Below are 15772 nucleotides of genomic sequence, written 5' to 3'. Positions count from 1 at the left end.
AATATCTTCTGCTTCTGTTAGGTCCATACCATTTCTGTCCTTTATCAAGCCCATCTTTGCATGAAATGTTCCCTTGGTATCTCTAATTTTCTTGAATCTATCTCTAGGACCTCTAGTGTTCTTAGCATATACCAAGCAGTAAACAAATACTAGCTCTTAGTGGGGTTGCCCTAATTGTTATTAAATAAGATTAGATCAGTGTTTTGAAGTGAAATTGTGGAGGGATTGAATACCTAGCTGTGGAATTTGTATATTACCTTTTAGATGATGAATAGCCTTTGGGGAAAAATACCAGGAATGCAATTAGGAAATGTTCTCTAGAGAATCAGTGGAATCTCTCACCAGGATGTAAAAGGATTTGGTGTTTCTTCCCTGTGCTGACATGAGCTTTACCACTGATCTGTTGGCTAGGGCAGTGGTCCTCACCATCACCAGGAGGGCTTTTTGAACACAGCTGGCTGGACCCTTCCCCCAGGGTCTCTGATTCCATAGGTGGGGGATGGGTCCCAGGTCCAAGATGATAGTGATATTGCTGGTCTGGGGACCAAACTCACCTTGGATTGGAAGCCTCTTTTCACTGCCATAAGTATAGTCTCATCCCACGATGTGTGCACTTGGTGGAAACCATGCAAAAATTAGTTCCCTTAAGGGCATCAATAGGATATTGGGAAGGGGTGAAGGAGTGGGGGAAGGGGAGGAATGTGTTGGTTGAAAAGTTTAGGAAATATTAAGTTTTTTTAAAAAAAATCAGTAGAGAAGGGATCATGCGTGTATTTTCTAAAACTTGTCTGGTCACAGAAGCATTCTTTCTAAATGTTTTAAAGGGTTTGGGTTCCTCTGCACACAGCAGAGGAAGAGAATGAGTTACTCCAGGTGGAGAGGCAGTGGCCCAGAATACTTGGTGTGCCACCACAGGCTGTGAGTTCCTGACAAGAGAGAGCCTCAGCCTCCAGCCAGACTCCTTTGAGTTGAGTTTCTAACACCTTCTGCTTAAACAGATGCTAATGGCTCAGTCTCCCAGCAGGTACAACTCCTGCTGAGAGGTGGCAGGACTGCTAACCAGCAGCGGCCAAAATAACAGCAGGAAGATACTCAGTCTCTGGTATAATTAGGGAATAAATTTACCCCATTTGGCTTAGAGGCATTCCTAACTCTAAAAAGTAAACTATTACTAAGACAAATACCTTATGTACAAGACAGATACCTTACATATAGATTATTTTGTTTTGCAAAGGACTGTCACAGCAGTGGTCTTATCTGATCCTTGTATTAACTTGAGAGGGTAGAGCTAGAACACGGATTAGATTCCCCAGGCACAGGTGAGAAAACTAAGGCTTACAGAGATTAACGACCAGCCCAGCATTATGAAATAATACGCCTTCTTTTGTTGCCCTCCTGTATAGGCATAGCCCTTTGTTCTTGTTGGAGAATATGTGCATTAATAATTACACCAAATCTTCGTTCATTTACCCATGCGTTCCTTCATCCAGCAGATACTTAGTGATTACCTGCTAAGTGCCAGGCATTGTGCAAGGGGTCCTGGTGGAGTGGTGAATAAGACAGCTCTGTTTACAGAGATCTTGAGATCGGGCCTGCGCCTGTGCTTTACCTTGGGAATCTGGAGCTCAGGAAGGCTAAATGGCCTAAGACTACAAAAGCATACAATGCCATAGCTGTCAGGGAGCCTAAAAGTTCATCTAACCTACTCCCGTCATTTTATTAAAGAGTGAAATGAAACAGAGCTGTCGTTCAGTCGCTCAGTCATGTCCGACTCTGCAACCCCATGAACTTGCAGCATGCCAGGCCTCCCTGTGCTTCACTGTTTCCCAGAGCTTGTTCAAACTCATGTCCACTGAGTCAGTGATGCCATCCAGCCACCTCATCCTCTGCCATCCCCTTCTCCTCCCGCCTTCAATCTTTCCCAGCATCAGGGTCCACTGAGTCATTGATGCCATCCAGCCATCTCATCCTCTGTCATCCCCTTCTCCTCCCGCCTTCAATCTTTCCCAGCATCAGGGTCTTTTCTAATGTGTCAGCTCTTCTCCTCAGGTGGCCAAAGCATTGAAGCTCCAGCTTCAGCATCAGTCCTTCTAATGAACATTCAGAATTGATCTCCCTTAGGACTGACTGGCTTGACTCCCTTGCACATATGCACACTATATTGCTTGTGTATTGCTCTGTAGCACACCACCACACATTTAGAGGCTGAAAGCAACGCACAGTTATTATCCCGCAGCTCCCATGGGTCAGAAGGCTAGGCCTGGTGTGGCTGGATCTTTTGCTGGTGTCTCACAGGCAGAAGTCAAGATGTTGAAGTTGTGAGTAGAACCCTCTTCCAAGCTCAGTCTGGTTGTTAGCAGGACTCACTTCTTTGTGGTTGTAGGCCTGAGGTTACTTTTTCCTTGCTGGTCATTGGCCCAGAGGTCACTCTTAGCTCCTAGAGGCTATTCTCCAGTCCTGGCACATGGACCACTGCGCCTTCATAGGAACAAAGGTGCAGCAAGTCCTTCTCTTGCTTCAGTTCAGTTCAGTTCAGTTCAGTCGCTCAGTCGTGTCTGACTCTTTGTGACCCCATGAATCGCAGCACGCCAGGCCTCCCTGTCCATCACCAACTCTTGGGGTTCACTCAGACTCATGTCCATCAAGTCAGTGATGCCATCCAGCCATCTCATCCTTTGTCGTCCCCTTCTCCTCCTGCCCCCAATCCCTCCCAGCATCAGAGTCTTTTCCAATGAGTCAGATCTCTCCAAATTCCCTTTCTGCCAGCAGGAGAGAAAACTCTCTGCTCTTAAAGAGATACCTCTAACTAGATTAGGTCACCTAGATAATCTGTGTGCCAAATATCAGGACACAGTCTTGGGAATGATATCTTACCATATCCACAAGTCCTGGGGTTAGAGCCTGGGAAGAGAGGAGACGTTTTTAAAGTTCTGCCTCATTCAGTTAAATAACTTGGGTAGTAATGGAACAGGGAAGAGAGATCCTGGGTTCTCTCCGGGGGCTCAGGGTATATAATAGTTTGAATACTTATTGCTGTTTAACAAAGTGACCCAAATTTAGGCCCTTAAAGCACCAATCATTATATTATGCTCATGATCTGTGAGTTGGAAATTTGCACCAGAATTGGCTGGGCAGTTCTTCTGTTGCACAGGAAGTTACTTGCAGCCTCTCAGTGGTATTCCACTGGCAGCTGGGCTGGGCTTGAGGTTCTAAGAAAGCTTTGCTTGCATATCCGGAGCCTTAGCAGAGAGGGTCAGAAAGCCAGGTTCAGCTGGGCAGCTCCCATCTTCAGGGTCTGTTCATGTGTTCTCTCCAGCAGTGTGGTCAGACTGCTTATAAGTGGCCTCAGAGCTCCAAGGGAAATTTTCCAAGAAACAAGAAGTAGAAGCTACTGGTCTCTTGAGAGCTGAGTCCGTGAATCGCTAAGTGAATCGCTTCTGCCCCGTTTCAGCAATCAAAGGTGCCGGGAACCCGTCCAGATTCAAGGGGAGGTACCAGAGATCTCCTGTCCGTGGCAGGAGTGTCAGAGGATGCAAGGCTACCTGCTGTACATTGTGGGCTTTTCATTTGTTTGTTTTTTTCCACTGTGATACATTTTAGTACAGAGGGCAGCGCACTGTTCACGGACCTTGTGAAGAAATATTTTCTAATACAAACCGGCCCTTGAGAATCTTCATCAATCAAGACAGCGGTTGTTTTAGTGGCTTTATCTTGTGGTTTATGCCCCCTACACCGTGCTTCAGCCTGGGTAAATGTTGTTGTTCTTCTTTTGTGCTCTTGGAAGCTGGTTAAAGCAGAGGATGTTCCACAGTATAATTTTTATTATTTGGAAAGGGTACCAGAAGTGGGAAGGAAGGGGATTGTGCCAGCTGTGGAGTATTCCAGAATACTGGGGAAATAACCACAGGAAATAACCGCCAGACCTTCTGAGAGAACCCGAACGAAAGTTCCACTGATACCTGACCCCCGCATAAACACCTATGCTGATTAGTAGACCACAGTGACATTCTGTGTCTCCTAGAAAGATTATCCATTCAAAGCCAGTGTCCAGTAATGCTTGAAAAGTGTGAATATTTCCTTTCCCCCAGTGCACAGGCACCTAGGGAGAAGGCTGTGCATCCCCTTGAGAGAGGGTGAGCTGTGTGCAGGGTGCCTCCTTCCTCCAAGGAAATACTCTGCTTTGGGGGGTCCAGGTACTACTTGTGACCTCAAGTGGGTTATTCTCAGGTGCCCACGGACCAAGGCTTGCCTAGGCATCATTCCAGTCTGGAACTCTGAAAATCCGCCATGCTAAACACACAGACTGCTGCACCCGCCATAGTTAATTGCTGCTTTCATGGGCCCTGGGGCTTCCCTCACAGCTCAGTTGGTAAAGAATCCGCCTACAACGCAGGAGACCCCAGTCACTTTTCACTTTCACCTTCTTTCATGGCCCCTGACCTGCTGATGGGTGTATGCACCATACCAGTGCAGGCACCCTGCGCGGCGGGGGGAGGGGGGGGGCGGGCGGGCAGCGAATTCGTGACAAAGATCCATTTTGAGTGTGTATTCAACTGTCCTATGGAGGAAGAGGTACAAGCCCACAGATAACCCTTGGCTGGCTCAGGGCAGCCTGCTGTCAGTCACAGAAGCCTAGAAGTACCCTCCCAACCATTGGGGCAACGAAGCTTTTAACTAAGAATATGTTTTGCATTTCTTTTCTATTTATGGGGGTAAAGAAGGCAGTGAGGCCAAACCCCACAGCACCCCAAGGGTGCACGCTCGGGGTGAGGGGCAGAGATGTGTGCCGGCAGCTGACTCCCGCATAAGAGATGCACAAGGCTTGTTCAGCCCAGCACTACCAGGGATCTCCAGGCCCACCCCTGGGTGTCCTTGTGCATTTGTAGCAGGTAGGGCAATTGACTCACTCCGTTGACGTAAGACAAGAAAATAAGCATCTTCAGACCCTTTTTGTTGTTTTAGTTTTTCTTTTTTTTCTTTCCTGAGGCTCAGAAGTGGCTTCCTGTTCAGAATAGACTCCAGAGGAGTGAGTCAGAAATAGAACCGAGTTCTAACCATTTCTGTAGCTCTTTATCCTCTTCAGCACCATTTCCCTGTGCTCCTCCCCACCTCCACCCTCCACATCGCCCAACAAACTCACACCTGGGCAAGTTGTAATCTCAGCAATGTGACAACTCACTGGTGACCTTGAGGACATCATGTTGCCTCTCTGAGCCCAGTTTTTCATATTCTTAATAATCCCTGATACCCTTTCCAATCCAACCTATGACACAGAAAAAGTGTGCAGATCGAAATCTGAGAACCCATTGGAAGAGCTTTAGAAAGTTTAAAAGTGATAGAAAAATGTAACATATTGCTGCCTTAATAGTGTTTTTCTGGTTGTTTTAAAGGATTTTTTTGGGGGGTAAATGTTTTATGGAAGTGTTAGAGTTATATAGCAAGTGAAAATCCCGTTAAGTGTGCAGCAAGATGAATTTTCACAAAATAAATTCCTACATGTAACCAGCACCCAGATCCAGGAGCAGGGCGTCATCCCCAGGGCAGAAGCCCCTCGGTCCTCTTCGCTCCCATCAGGTACCACCAGCCTTCCCTCCAAGGGAGTCACGCCTCTCAGGGCTGCTCCCGCTCTAGTGCAGTTTTCCCTCTTTTACACAGTGTGGCCCTTGGTATCTGGCTTTCTTTTACCTTTCGTTCTTCTGTGAGATTCCTCCGCGCTGTTTCGTGTGGTTTCGGCACACTCATTCGCAAGGGCACTCCGCTGTGTTTCTAGACCTCTGTTCTCCTGCTGCACAGTCTCCAGCATGGGGCTGCAAAGGACGTGCTGCTGTCTTCCACATGCTCTGGGGTGAACTTCCGTGTGCATTGTGTTGGGTGTCTACTGCTGCTGCTGCTAAGTCGCTTCAGTCATGTCCGACTTTGTGCGGTCTGCTAGGGGCGGGCTTATTCAGCTTTACAGATGCTTCAGTAGGTACTTCCTGATTTTCCCACATTGCTGAGCCAGTGATCTCTGTTGCAGGTAGCACAGCACAGAAGAGTTTTCCATTGTTCCACGTCCTTGTGGATATGAACATACACTTAGTGTGTGTCGTCCTTTTTATTTTGATCGTAGCATCCTGCAGTGTATCCCGTTGCAATTTTAGTGGACGTGGTCCTGATGACTAATGACATGGAGTTTCATGTGCTTATTGCCTTTTGAATATCCTCTTTTTGACCTGCCCAGTCATATCATCATTATCAGTTGCCTACTTCCCCTTTTGGTCATTTTTTGGGGGTAGGGGAGACATATCACATTTATTAAACAGTTTAGTGAGAACTTTGTGAAGAAAAATGTAAATCGTGATAATTGCATCTCCTCTGGTTTAAAGAGACTCAGAAAGGAGTGGCAGACTCAGGCAGTATGAACTGCCTTCTAGCCCAGCATCCAGCCAGCGTAGGAGTTATTTATGGACTATAAATACAGTCTGTGATTGGGTAGAGGTAATGCAAATATATTTTCTAACTCAGGCTTGTCTTTCCACTCTTTGAATGGTATCTTTTGATGGATATGTTTTAATCTTAATATAGCCCTATTAATCAGTGTGTTTTTTCCCCCTTTATGGTGAGCTGTGTTAAGAAATCTTTACCTACTCCAATCTCGTAATGATGCCCCTCTCTGTTTTCTTCTAAAAGGTGCTTTAGAGATGCTAATATTGTATTACTTTTCACATTTAGACCTATAATCCCTCTGTTAATGAAACTGGGGTATAGAAGAGATTGTGTCAAGAAGAGATTTTGAGGTTGCTGTTTTAATATCAATATTCAATGGATCCAGCAACAATTATTGAATTCTTTCCCTGGAATTTTAAAGCTGTACTTATTTCAAAAGGACCATTTTCTTTGTGAGCTCAAGAAGAACACAACAGTTTGTTTTCGTGAGAGACAGTGTGCGCCTACTCTATGTCAGGAGCTTTGCATCCATTATCTTATCTGATCTTTAAGACAATCCCACAAGTAATGTATTATTCTTCCATTCTGTAGTTGAGAAAACTGAAACTTAGGAAGGACAAGCGATTAGCTGAAGGTTAAGTAATGAGCAGCAGAGCTGGGATTCCATACCCCATCTTTTCTGACTCCAGAGCCACATCTAGCTCTTTCTTCAAGCTTCATGGTGACAGCATTCATTAGAACCGTGGAAGGTGAGTGACCAGTGAGATTAGGACATTAAGCTATAATCAACTGGGCTGTTCTAGTAACCAAAAGGAGTATTTTTACCTGGAACATTTATGAAACACAGTTATTCTTTGCCCTCAGTAATAATAACGGTTAATGGTCAATCATAGCGCCCTTTCACTGCAAACCTCCCAGGAGTTTTGTGTGTCTGATTCTTGTTCTGAAGATTAAATGTAAGGTAGGTATTACCTTTCCCGTTTGACAGATAAAGAAACTGAGGATCAAAGAGGTGAAGTGAGTTATCCAAGGTCAAATGTCCACAGCAAAATAGTGGTAGAGCAGGCCCAGCATTTCCTCGGCCGAGTCCCCCTCCCTGCCTGGATCGCTGACCTCGAGGGCCACCTCTGTACTTCAGGATGCAGCCCCTTAGCCCTGACCAGCTGCTTCTACCATCCCTGCCTTTCGGTCTGTGTCTGCCTTTCTGCCTGCCCACTGCCCAGGAAGAGTAAGTCGCTCTTGCAGCTCTCCACCTGGGAGCTTCCTGCTACTCTAGCCTCTCTGTCAGCCCTAAGGAGGCTTCTGGATCCTTCCTTCACTTGCCTTCAGCACAGCCATGCCCCAAAGCAGAAAGCCAAATTTGAAAATGTTACCTGTCACCTCTTTCCAGACACAAAACTGTAACTGCCAAAGCTGTTTCGTAATCCTTCCCAGTTAAACTTCTGACAATCTGATTTTAAAGACTGTCAGATTTTTGCATTGCTGATCTTCCTCTCCTGCCTTCTGCCCTCAGCTTCTGCCCTCCCCCCAAAAGACCTATTGCCTTCACGGCACAACACCAAACCAGAAAACATCTGCATCGTGGGGAGAGACCCCAGGATTCTCTTCGGGTCTTTTTCCCACTGCTGTGAACTGTTCCAGGAATCTCTGACATCATGTGAAAAACTGAGAGAAAGAAGAAGAAACTATTAAGTCAAAGATAGGAGCTCAGAGAGGGGAATGATTAAAACTAAATAAGAATGTGGGGAGAATGGACACTGAGTGGGTCTGATGGCCAGTTCCAGTTCTTGCTGGCATGTCCATAAACTGAGGCTTCTTTCAGTAGAGCTCCATGCATGGATATATTCATCTACTGTCAGCACTGTTAATGTAACACACACACAGAGTCATACACAGCACACCCCCCAAAACAGTGCATCATCAGAAACCTAAGAACAACTGTTTGTCTTCCTAGTCTCTGCTCTGTAAAGTACACAGTTTGTAGAGTCTCACAGAATTACTCAGACACCCATTACAGTGTTACAGAAATACCAAGGAAGAAGCACAAGGCATAAATAATGATTCAGAATTCCAATTTCATTATTTAAAAAATAAAACTCTCCCTTTTAAACAAACACTTCCGGTAGGCAAATGAGACTTCTGGATTCTAGTTTTCTCTTTGAGCCTAGAGCTGTTCTCCCCTTTCTCCTTGGCACTTGATTTGTATGATCGTCCCTAAAATGCCACTGGCCTGGCACTGCATTCCTGTCTTGGTCAAAACCTCCAATTAAAATCAGCAGGAAGTTTGCTAGAATTAGGAATCACAGCCTGGGCTCCCCACCCGGGTGGTTCTGAGAGGGAGGTGTGCACCTTTGAAAGCACTGATGGGAAGCCCCGGGTGGCAGAGTCTCTGCCCTCCAAATGCGGAGTGACTCCAGCTGTGCTGCCAGGAGGCCTGTCAGTTCCTGGGCAAACCCTGGCTGAGGCCAAGACCTAGCCTGCAGGGGAGCAGCGGGGGTATCTCCGTGGACCACCGTCCAGCTCCTCCTCCAGCCTGGGTTTGAGAGGGGAGGAACAGTACAGTGGGGAGTGGAGGGCACAATGGGGTTTGGATGGAGACATCCTGAGCTCTGATCTTCTGTGTCCATGCTGTGTGACCGTGGGCACATTGCTGTCCGCTCTGGTCCTCCGAGCCCTCTCGGTGGGATGGAAATCACGAGGCAGTCCTATCTCCTGGGGCTAATGTGAGGGTAAACGCTGGCTGCCATGATAGAGAAAGTACTTGGAAAACATCAACCTTCCACCTCACCAGACCTCAAGGCTCAGGTCTAAACATGAGGGAGATGGGCTGGATATTTCCAGGGCTGCTTCTTCTCGAAGGTTCTCTGCCTCTGTGGTCAAAGCTGCTTCGTGTGTCACCTCTGTGGGAGCCTGCCTACCAGGCCCCAGGGGGTTCCAGCTTTAGGAATGAAAATGCAAGTTCCTGCCCTCCTTCCTTTCCTTTCATCAACACTCCCCCGACCCCCACTCCATCAGAACAAACTGGGGTCCTATCCAGCAGAAAGATGCTGAATTGGACGTATTGAAGTTCATGTTTGGCTGAAAAGGGAAGATGCTTTGGATCTCCAGGGACAGAGAAAAGTACCTTAAAATTTGGTGCCCACTGTCACACATGGACTACCTTGTGGTGGGAACTGTGCCAGCCCCCACCCCCCGGAGCTGGCCTATTAAAGTGCTCCTGCATTGCAAGGGTTGAGGCGGGCTGTCGCCAGCCAGCCTGGGAAATGGTATTTATAGATCACGGTCCCTCCAACCCCTGGTCCCTAGCCTTTCCCTGAGCACTTGTCGGTGAGCTCCAATTATCTGTGAATGGAGCAGAGGGATAACTGGCAGGTCCAGGGGAAGCAGGAATGTGCTAATAGGCCCTTCACACGTTCAAAGTTTCAGTATTTTCCCATTATTTCCATTTACATCTCTTCTTATGGCATGCTTCCTTCTTTTGGCCGGCTGTAATTTTATACTGTGGTTCGTCGGAAAGCGCGCCCATGCTGGAGTCAGAGAGCTTGGTCTGGAATGTGGAATAAGTTTGTGATGTCAGACAAGTCTGCCTGCTTCTCGGGGCTTCGCTTTCTGTGCTGCCAATGGTTATCCAGGCTGCTCTGGGAGAACTCCGGCACGGAGCCTGGTGTACAGTGAGTGCTTGGTGGTTGAGCCGCTCACTGACTCCCTGGGCTGGCTTTAAGCATGCCTGCCATCCAGCCTGGCAGGATTTCTGAGGATCAGTGACCGCTCCCCAGAGCAGTAGCTAGAGGTGGAGAAGGTGCAGGAGATTGCTCTGATGGCAGTGGAGTCCTCATTATGAGAAGCTGCTTGTGCTAAAAGGACAGGGGTGCAAAAAACTGGGATGAGCTTGTTTTTTCTGGTTTCGCTCATCTCTTCAAAATGAAGGACTTTGGAATCTAAGGAAAGTTCACTGACATTGGGAATTGGGACTTAACAGTAACATTTCTACCCGGTCTGACCACTCTCTGGGCCCTCCTTCAGAAAAGGATTGTTTGCAAGCAGATGGCCCATCAGGGGTCTACATTCCCTGATTCTGGGAGTTACAGTACTGCAAGGCATGGCTGAGTTGCTTCATTCACATTCCACCTACTCTGATTACAGGGCTTCCCTGGTGGCTAAAGAATCTGCCCGCAATGCGGGAGACCCAGGTTCGATCCCTGGGTGGGGAAGATCCCCTGGAGGAGGGCATGGCAACCCACTCCAGTATTCTTGCCTGCAGAATCCCATGGACAGAGGAGCCTGGCGGACTTTCAGTCCACGACACGACGGAGCCACTGCCACTTCCACTCTGCTTCACTCCGTCACCTCTGCCCCTCTCCCGCCCCTCCTCCTTCACTCTGGGTTGGCCCCTGCTCCCGCACCTCCTCCAGCACCCAGGATTCCCGGGGCCCCACCTCTCTCCTCCCTACTCTCTTCCTCCCGCCGGGTGCTCCCCACCCCCTCCCGGGCGCCCGCCTCCTTCGTGGTCCTCCTCTAGACCCTTAATGCCTTCTTTGATCCGGCCCACAACCTCACGATTATGCAGGTGCCAGGCAGCTCTCGGCTGCGCCTCAGAGGGCCTCTGTCCCCGGTGCCTCCCGCTCGACAGGGCTGGAATCCTAATCGGCCCCTCGCCCCTCCGCCAGTGGCCGCCTCCCCGGGGGCCTCCATCTGCCCCCTCCCTCCCACCCCCAGGGTGCTGAGAGCCCGGCCACAAGGAGGCATTGATTCAAGGAGAGGGGGGTGGGAGTCCTGACAAAGGGTCCCAATGATGAGACACGAGAAAGGGGGCGCTCTCCGGGCTTATAGAATGCCTTGCAGATGGGAGCAGAGGAGCTCTCAATGGGGTACTGTCCTGTCGCCTGGAGAGGGAGTGACGGGGCTAAGTGTGGGTCCTTTGAAAGGGGCGTTTTGAAATGACGCTCTGGTCAGATAGAACCACGCAATCGGAGACGTGTGGCGGGCCCCTGTGGCTCACAGCACTCTCCGATGACTCAGACCCCATATTCAGTCGATGCTCTGGCTCCGGAGGTGGGAGCCGCGTGGCTCATTATCATTCCAGCTCCGTTTCCTGAAGGCTGGGCCCTCTGCTGTTCTCCAGGCTGTAATAGGATTGGTCCACGCGAAGCAGAGACCGCCGAGGCCTGGAGCTGTGTGGGTGGAAGGGATTGAAAACTAATACTGCAGCTTGGGAGACAGAAGCGGAGTTTGTTGTTGTTTAATGAAAAATAAGAAAAAATATTAATTTTGGTCTGTTCATTCATTCAGTGTTCGTTCACTCATTCATTCAGCAAACATTTCTGGGCTCCATGCTCAGAGAAGGAGGGCTCCCCTCTCTCATGCCTTAGAGCCTGGAGGGGAAACTGACCAAAAAAATAGGGGCTGCAATACAGTGTTCAGAATGTCCTGAGGGAGGTTTCATTGCCACAGCCAGGATCATTCCGTGGGCTTAAAGGCAGAGCCCTTTCAAGGAGCGCTCTAATTATGCCTCCATTTTCTCTCAGCTGATAAGCAGGCAGCATTCTAGGAAGCCAAGTTTCAACAGTATCCATTTCCAAACGTCCCAGTAACCAAATGGTTTCCCTCCACCCCAGAGAGATAGGGAAATCCTGAAAGTGTCTCAGTAGCTTCAAAAGAAGAGCTTATTCTCTGGGATAAGAATACTTATTATTACCTTTAATAATTGGTCTATGCCTGGCTCTGTGCTAAATGTTTAAAGGCATCATCTCATTCAGTCCTCTCCCTCAGCGCCTAAGATAGGTTTTATTATTCTCCTTTGCATATGGACACTGCATCTCAGAGACATGAAGTGACTTGTTCCTTGCAGAGCCTCGAACTAAGTTCAGCCTGGGCCAGTGCACGAGCCGTTCAGGATTAGGCTGCACTGCTTGTCTCCTGGTTCTTGGTTTGGCGATTGTGGCTGGGCAGAGGAAGCGAGAGAACAGGCGCATGGCTACCACGTCGTACCAGAGACACAGCACAATGCAGAAGGGCTTCTGTCTCCAGTTTTCTAAAATGGGGATCCCTGGCAGTCCAGTGGATAAGACTCCAGGCTCCCAGTGCAAGGGGCATGGGTTCGATCCCTGGTTGGGGAACTAAGATCCCGCATGCCACACAGCATGGCCTAAAATAAAAAATGGGGGATCAGGAGCCACTGCTACCATTGTCATCCTCACAACAATACTGTGGCACTCAACAGCCTTAAAAAAACGCTTCCTTGACTCTTTGGGGAAAAAAAAAAAAAGCCTTGGCTATGAGCCAGAAGGTTCCTCTACCCACTCGCTGTATTATTTGCCTCCAAGCTTCTCTTGCCATGTCTAGAAAATGGAGCTGAGAGTCCCTTGGCAGGAATAACAAGAGCCTAACTTTTATGGAGCCCCTAATACCTACCGAGTTAAGGGCTAAGACTTCACATAAAAATTCATGCCATCCTTACCACAGACCAGCGTGGGCAGAGTGATTAGGGAGGTGAGGGAAACCGCCAGCATTCCCTGGGCTCAGGAGTGGAGGAGCCAGGACTCAAAGAGATCTCAGACTGACCTCAAGTTGCAAGCTATTTTGGGGGTGTTGTTGTGAAGCTCAAGTGAGAAATGGGAGGGTAAAAAGTGCTAGACACATGTAAGGAATTATTCTTACTGTGGAATACGGCCAAGAGGGGACTTGCACAGAAATGAGGAAAGATGAGAGGCTGCTAAGCTGACTGTCTTACATCTTTTTTTTTTTTTTAACTTATTCTTCTGTTGCTTCTTATCTGATTGAGTATCTGTCTTCATTGGAATGTTCCAGAGGCTGGAATCCGGGACAGGCTCGGGTTTGTTTATAAAAGTGTTGAGGGGCTGTGGAGAGGGGGACCTAGACATTTGTAATGTGATGGAAATTTCACTGAACTGAAATTTCGGAGAAAAATGGGGAGAATAGCATCTTTCTTACATGTTTTGAAACTGCAATGTTAGGATCACGTGAGATCATCAATATGGAAGCACTGCCATGAGCTCTGGAGTAATATAAGATAGAATTCGTTTTTTGCTGAAGTTTTTGGATGTTATGGGAGGAATCTGTGAAGAGGGTTGAAACATCAGGTGTAGGTTAAAAGAAATAACCCCTCAATTCGTCTTTACTGCTGACTTGCTACAATCTGTTGTCATTCAGCAGGGTTTTTGAGTTTATACACTTTAATTTTCTGAATCAAATGCCTTTGAGATGAATGAATAATAGATTTAGAAAGCTGGGAGGACCTCAAAGAACACTTTTACTTCATCCCTTTCCTTTTTACACATGAGGACACTGAACATTAGAAGGGGAAGTAGAAGGTCATATAGCTGGTCTTCAACATTACCCAGAGCTACACTGTCACTCCCAGCAATGACATTCAGTGCTCTTCCTGTGAGAACTGCCCTACCCTGTCCTTTCATTCTCTGGGCAGCCCCAGTTTGCATGAGCAGCTGGAGAACCACAAGCCCACCCATGATGGCTAACATTCTCCATCTCCCCTCTGTCCCCCAGGACAATTCAGCAGTGGCTTGCAAGGGTCCAGTCGCTTCTCTACTGCAATGAGAACGGGTTCTGGGGCACCTTCCTGGAGAGCCAGAGGAGCTGCGTGTGCCACGGTAGCACCACACTGTGCCAGCGCCCCATCCCCTGCATCATCGGTGGGAACAACAGCTGCGCCATGTGCAGTCTGGCCAACATCTCTCTCTGCGGCTCCTGCAACAAGGGCTACAAGCTGTACCGAGGCCGCTGCGAACCGCAGAACGTGGACTCGGAGCGCAGCGAGCAGTTCATCAGCTTCGAGACCGACCTGGACTTCCAGGACCTAGAGCTCAAGTACCTGCTGCAGAAGATGGACTCGCGCCTCTACGTCCACACCACCTTCATCAGCAACGAGATCCGCCTCGACACCTTCTTCGACCCCCGGTGGCGCAAGCGCCTGTCCCTCACTCTCAAGAGCAACAAGAACCGCATGGACTTCATCCACATGGTGATCGGCATGTCCATGCGCATCTGCCAGATGCGCAACAGCAGCCTGGACCCCATGTTCTTCGTCTACATCAACCCCTTCAGCGGGAGCCACTCGGAGGGCTGGAACATGCCCTTCGGCGAGTTCGGCTACCCGCGCTGGGAGAAGATCCGCCTCCAGAACAGCCAGTGCTACAACTGGACTCTGCTGCTGGGCAACCGGTGGAAAACGTTTTTCGAGACGGTCCATATCTACCTACGCAGTCGGACTCGGCTCCCTACCCTCCTGCGCAATGAGACTGGCCAGGGCCCCGTGGACCTGTCTGACCCCTCCAAAAGGCAGTTCTACATCAAGATCTCGGATGTGCAGGTGTTCGGGTACAGCCTGAGGTTCAACGCCGACCTCCTGCGCAGCGCCGTGCAGCAGGTCAACCAGTCTTACACGCAGGGCGGCCAGTTCTACTCCTCTTCGTCTGTCATGCTCCTCCTGTTGGATATTCGGGACCGAATCAATCGCCTGGCCCCCCCTGTGGCCCCGGGGAAACCCCAGCTGGACTTGTTCTCCTGTATGCTGAAACACCGCCTGAAACTGACCAACAGCGAGATCATCAGGGTGAACCACGCCCTGGACCTCTACAACACTGAGATTCTCAAACAGTCGGATCAGATGACAGCCAAGCTCTGTTAACCCGGGCTCCTGGCCGCGGGCGTTCCCTTTTGTTGTACAAACAGAACAGAACCAAGCAAAGCAAAACAAACACACATTTGTAAAGTGTAATTACTATTCAAAAGAAAGGAGGAAAAGTCTTCATTTGTTGGAAACGAAAAAACGTTCTAGCAACTGTATAAAACCGTGGGGCATGTTTGTTATTTCTATACTCTGTCGTGAAGAAGGGTCTCAGTCTTGGGAGGAGCTCGGAGGGAGGTGCTGCTCAGGCCTCAGGTGCTGGATTGAGTGGGGGGGATGGGAGAGAGCATATGCAACGAATTGTAAAGATCTCTGCTGTGCAGGTGCTACGATTAAACACGAAAGAGAAAGCTATATGTAATGTACAACCGACACTGCCATTTTTCCTTGTGGGAGGAAATGGACATAGATAAAGAAGATATTTCTTCGGTTACGATTTCTTCCCTCTTTATGCCTAATTCCTTGTGGTTCTTTTGACTCGTCTACACATGAGGGTGGAGATATAGTGACAGCACTGTCTCACCCAGATAGCTTCTCTCACACTAAGTAGACTGAAGCTCACTGAAGCTGAACAACAGGGGACCCTGGGACCCTGGGGGAGAGGCATTCACATAATCACAGGGTGTTAAAACCATCAGGAAACCTTTGAGATCGGCCTGTTGATCTCCTGGATTGCATTTG

The 15772-nt window shown here is 48.6% G+C and overlaps 1 protein-coding gene across 1 annotated transcript in view; it reads left to right on the top strand.

Moving 5' to 3' along the window:
• Positions 1 to 15524, top strand: part of BRINP1 (BMP/retinoic acid inducible neural specific 1) — a 197062-nt gene extending 181538 nt beyond the window's left edge. The window contains exon 8 of the mRNA XM_019966826.2: positions 13951 to 15524. Coding sequence (XP_019822385.2) covers positions 13951 to 15091 — 1141 coding nt within the window. The 3' untranslated portion in view covers positions 15092 to 15524. The remainder of the gene's footprint in view (positions 1 to 13950) is intronic.
• Positions 15525 to 15772: the final 248 nt, after the last annotated feature.

This window comes from Bos indicus, chromosome 8, assembly GCF_029378745.1.
Source record: "Bos indicus isolate NIAB-ARS_2022 breed Sahiwal x Tharparkar chromosome 8, NIAB-ARS_B.indTharparkar_mat_pri_1.0, whole genome shotgun sequence".
NCBI lineage: Eukaryota > Metazoa > Chordata > Mammalia > Artiodactyla > Bovidae > Bos > Bos indicus.
Note: the sequence above shows the minus strand (reverse complement) of the source record. Positions and strands in the feature narration are given on the sequence as shown.